At 39.4% G+C, this 3,993-nt stretch overlaps 1 protein-coding gene across 1 annotated transcript; it reads left to right on the forward strand.

Moving 5' to 3' along the window:
* The first annotated feature begins 992 nt into the window (after nucleotides 1-992).
* On the forward strand, nucleotides 993-2,411 carry LOC132178317 (serine/threonine-protein kinase BLUS1-like). The gene has a single exon (XM_059590764.1). It carries the CDS (start codon nucleotides 993-995, stop codon nucleotides 2,409-2,411), a length of 1,419 nt encoding a protein of 472 aa, XP_059446747.1.
* The last annotated feature ends 1,582 nt before the right edge of the window (nucleotides 2,412-3,993 follow it).

Below are 3,993 nucleotides of genomic sequence, written 5' to 3' on the forward strand. Positions count from 1 at the left end.
CAAATATTTTAACCATTTCCCATTAAAAATTATAGTAACTATACCTTACTTTTGGTCCTAACCCATTAAGCTAGCTAGTTACTCATTTGAAATTTGGCCTAAATCCCTAAATTTTATCTCTCTTAAGCATTATGTTGTACATTCCGTTACTTTTCTAACCTTAAACAAGCATAAGTCCACAATCGAGAACTTTGAATTTTGAAATTTAGAGCTTACTTTCTTATACTGATTTAATTTTCCCAACGAAAGCGGTGCAAGGTAATTTGTTTTTATCTTAATATACTCTAAGATAATTTGTTTTTATCTTAAACGCGGCTTGAACTCACTTTGTTTTCGTCTCATGGTTAATGTTGCTTTTTTTTTTTTAATGTGATTTTCAATGTAGGTCTTTAATTTTTTTTTCTTCTTTCTTCTTCTAGGTTATGCCTTAGTACATACTTAATTACTTTGAAAATTTTCTTGAGCCATTGAACTACCACCTTAAATGATAAATAAAAAATTAAATTTATGGCTTGCCTCTTTTTTTTTTTGTTTTTTTTGTTTTTTCCTATGTGTATGCCTTCACGGCTTGTCCCTTGTCCTATAATACTTTCTGACTCCGTCCCTTTGAGTGGGAGGGATAGTTGTAACACCTAGCTAGGCATAGAGATATTTGATGCAAGGTAACTAGGCACGTAGCATGGATACACTAACTTATTCAATTCCATACTCTTCCCCCTTCCCCACTAGCAAAGTCGTTAACTGATTCTGAGAGAATTAACCGCCTGCCACGTCAGCCTCTTCCAGCCCACCGGTCTAACCGGCTTTCTTTTTCAACTCGCACCAGAAAACCGCTCAATTCCATACTTTTCTTTTTCCTCATCCTTTTCGTAACATATATATATATATATCATCGTCCTGCAGCTCTCAATAATCCGCCATATCCAAGAAAAAAACCCAGTAAAACAAATCTAAGAAACCCATCCAAGATCATCGATCAGTACGTGCTTTTCATGGCTCACGAAGAAGAAGAGCCCAAAAGGGTCGTCCAATACCCATTGGACTTGGAGTCGTACAAGATTCTAGATAAAGTTGGTGCTAGTCCTTGCGCTGTTGTTTACAAGGCCGTATGCGTGCCCATGAACTCCACGGTGGTGGCAATCAAAGCCATCAATCTTGATCAAGCATGGTGGTGGCAATCAAAGCCACCGCCTTTGTCCCACCCAAATGTCCTCAACGCTCTCTGTTCCTTCACAGATGATCAACACCTTTGGTTGGTGATGCCATTCATGTCCGCAGGTTCTTTACAATCCATAATATCTTCTTCCTTCCCAGACGGCCTATCCGAGCCATGCATCGCCATAATTCTCAAACAAACTCTAACTGCCTTGTCCTTTCTTCACACCCAACAACACACTCACAGAGACATCAAGCCCGGTAACATCCTCATTGACTCAAATGGGTCCGTCAAGCTTTCCTTCTTTGGATTGTTGGCCTCAATCTACCAGGCTTTGAGATCAACTCGTCAAGGATGGTCCACATTACTTGCAGACGCTCCGTATTGGCGGGCCCCAGAGGTAATACACTCCCAACAAGGGTACACTGTAAAGGCTGATATATGGTCCTTTGGGATCACTGCTTTAGAATTGGCCCACGGACGCCCTCCTTTGTCGTCTTCAAATCACAATAATTTCTCCAAGGCTTTCAAAGAAATGGTGGCTTCGTGTCTCCATCAAGACCCATCAAAGAGGCCCTCGGCAGAGACATTGTTGAAGCATTCCTTCTTCGAGAATTGCGGGGGTTTGGATTTTCTTGTAAAGAATGTCTTGCAGGGGCTGCCTAGTCTTGAACAAAGGTTCAAGGGAAGCAAGATTAATATACATGCGCCGCTGAGGAGCAAGAACAGAGAAGTGGGTGACTCCTCTTGCTCGTCTGGGAGGCAGAGTATCGAACAGAGAAGGATCAGCAGTTGGAGCTTCAACGAGGACGAGTTTGAACTCGACCCAGTGTACCCAACCGATTCCACTGATTCAGTTGTGAAAAAAGTTCGGTTTGGCGGTGAAACTATATTGATGGAGACTGGCGAGTTAATTCCGAGTTTATCGCGTCAGGTGTTGGAAAAGGCGACCCAAGTGGATTATTACAGTGAGGCTAAGAATATAATGAGTAATATTGAAGTCATGGTGGAGACTCTGGTGACGTTGATGAGGAGCTTGGATGTGCAAAGGGCAACGGTGACCGCTGGGATGGTTCAGTTGCGTGGGGAGGAAGGTGGGGAGGTGAGCAATGAGGAGCTGATGGCTCAGGTTATTGAGAGGCAGAGGGTTGAGTTGGAGAATGAGACAAAGAGCATGTCCGAGTTGGAGATGGAGTTACTTGTTCTCAAGCTTCAAGTCGGTTCATATGACGGTCGTAGTTGTGGTGCTGATTGAAGATTGACATTTCGCATTTGTGTATTTCTTTTCTAATAAGATCAGAAAAGCTGAAAATTTTCCTTCTTTTGGTACGTACAACTCTGTTGCGTGCCTTTGTATGGAGTGACATAATTTGCTCGATCTGTACATGAATGGGCTTTTCTAATAGTCTTGTAGTTGTAGTGATCATTTGATTCTAATAAAACAAGTTTCCCTTTCTCACTTCTCAGGCTTCAGATTTCGATCTGGTGTTTGATACTAATTATGATGCCGATTTAAGAAGAATATTTAGCATATTAAAAAAAATTTCGTTTCTCTTGTTGCAACACTGCTGCCTTTGTGTGTATAGTGAGATAATGTGCTTTGTACATGAATTAGGATATTTTTTGTGTTTGGGCCCTATGGCCCTTACCCATTAAAACCTAAAGGCCTTGGCCCGTTGGCCCATAATTCTTTTTTGACATGAATTAGTTCTTTGATATATATATATAGTATTGTGAATATGATTTGTTATTTTCATTTGGGATTTCATATGTTTATTTTAAGGTGCAAGGACAATGTCAAATCCAGTGACAAAGAATTTAGTGGAAATGGAAGAAACAAGAGAGAGCGTACAAGGAGGGGGATGGCCTACCAACAAATGGTGACTAAGAAGCAACTAATTAAAATCCTTTGAAAGAGCAGTGCATTTGCCCTGCTGCTCTTTCAATCCCAAGGAGTTAGAAACAGACGAGTCAAATCAAGCACTGTAAGGACATGAGATGGAATCCACCCTTTCGATGTCAAGAGTACCATTTGGTGTTACACAAAAGCTGTTCAAGCCATTCGAGATGTAAACTCATCAGCTAGCTAGTTAGATCATCAATTACCTAGAAAGAACACATAAAACCCTATATCTATACTGTTGTAGATATAAATTGCCAATAGACTCCAATAATGCATGTGGACAACTTAACAATATCTCTAAGCCCATCATGTCGCAAGCATACAATCTTTATAGAGTTTCATAGAAATGGGCACACATCCCTAGGCACCTACAATTACCATTATAATACTCTTTTTCAAAAACCTTTGGGAGACTAACTTTTACCCCATGAATTAAAACCCATGAATTAAAACCTCTTGATCCTTTTTTTTTTTATCAGAAATTATTAATTGTGATATTCGATCTCATAAATTATTATTTTGTGCTTAAAATCCTCATTTCATTAGTTAAAAGCTCATTTCGTGAGTCAAAGGCGTTAATTCAGATGGTCTACCCGTTACTTTGCCTCCATGAAATATAATTCATTGTTACTTTGCCCTCATGAACTACAGCGCATTGTCACTTTGACCATTTGAGTTAACGCTTTTGACTAACAAAAAGAAAATTTTGAGCACAAAATAATAGTTTATAGAGTTAAGTGTCATAATTGATAATTTATAAGGACAAAATAAAAATTACTATAATGACGAAAAAAATAGTTTCCTCGAAAGCTTTTTCTATTCCCGAATGTATGAGACTTGAAAACACGAAAAACAACATATTTGGGCCGGTTGTACTTCAATTGAGGCAAAGCCACGTCATATTCTTCTATTCTGACTGCCATGAGTTCCCTTT

This window comes from Corylus avellana, chromosome ca4, assembly GCF_901000735.1.
Source record: "Corylus avellana chromosome ca4, CavTom2PMs-1.0".
NCBI classification, from domain to species: domain Eukaryota; kingdom Viridiplantae; phylum Streptophyta; class Magnoliopsida; order Fagales; family Betulaceae; genus Corylus; species Corylus avellana.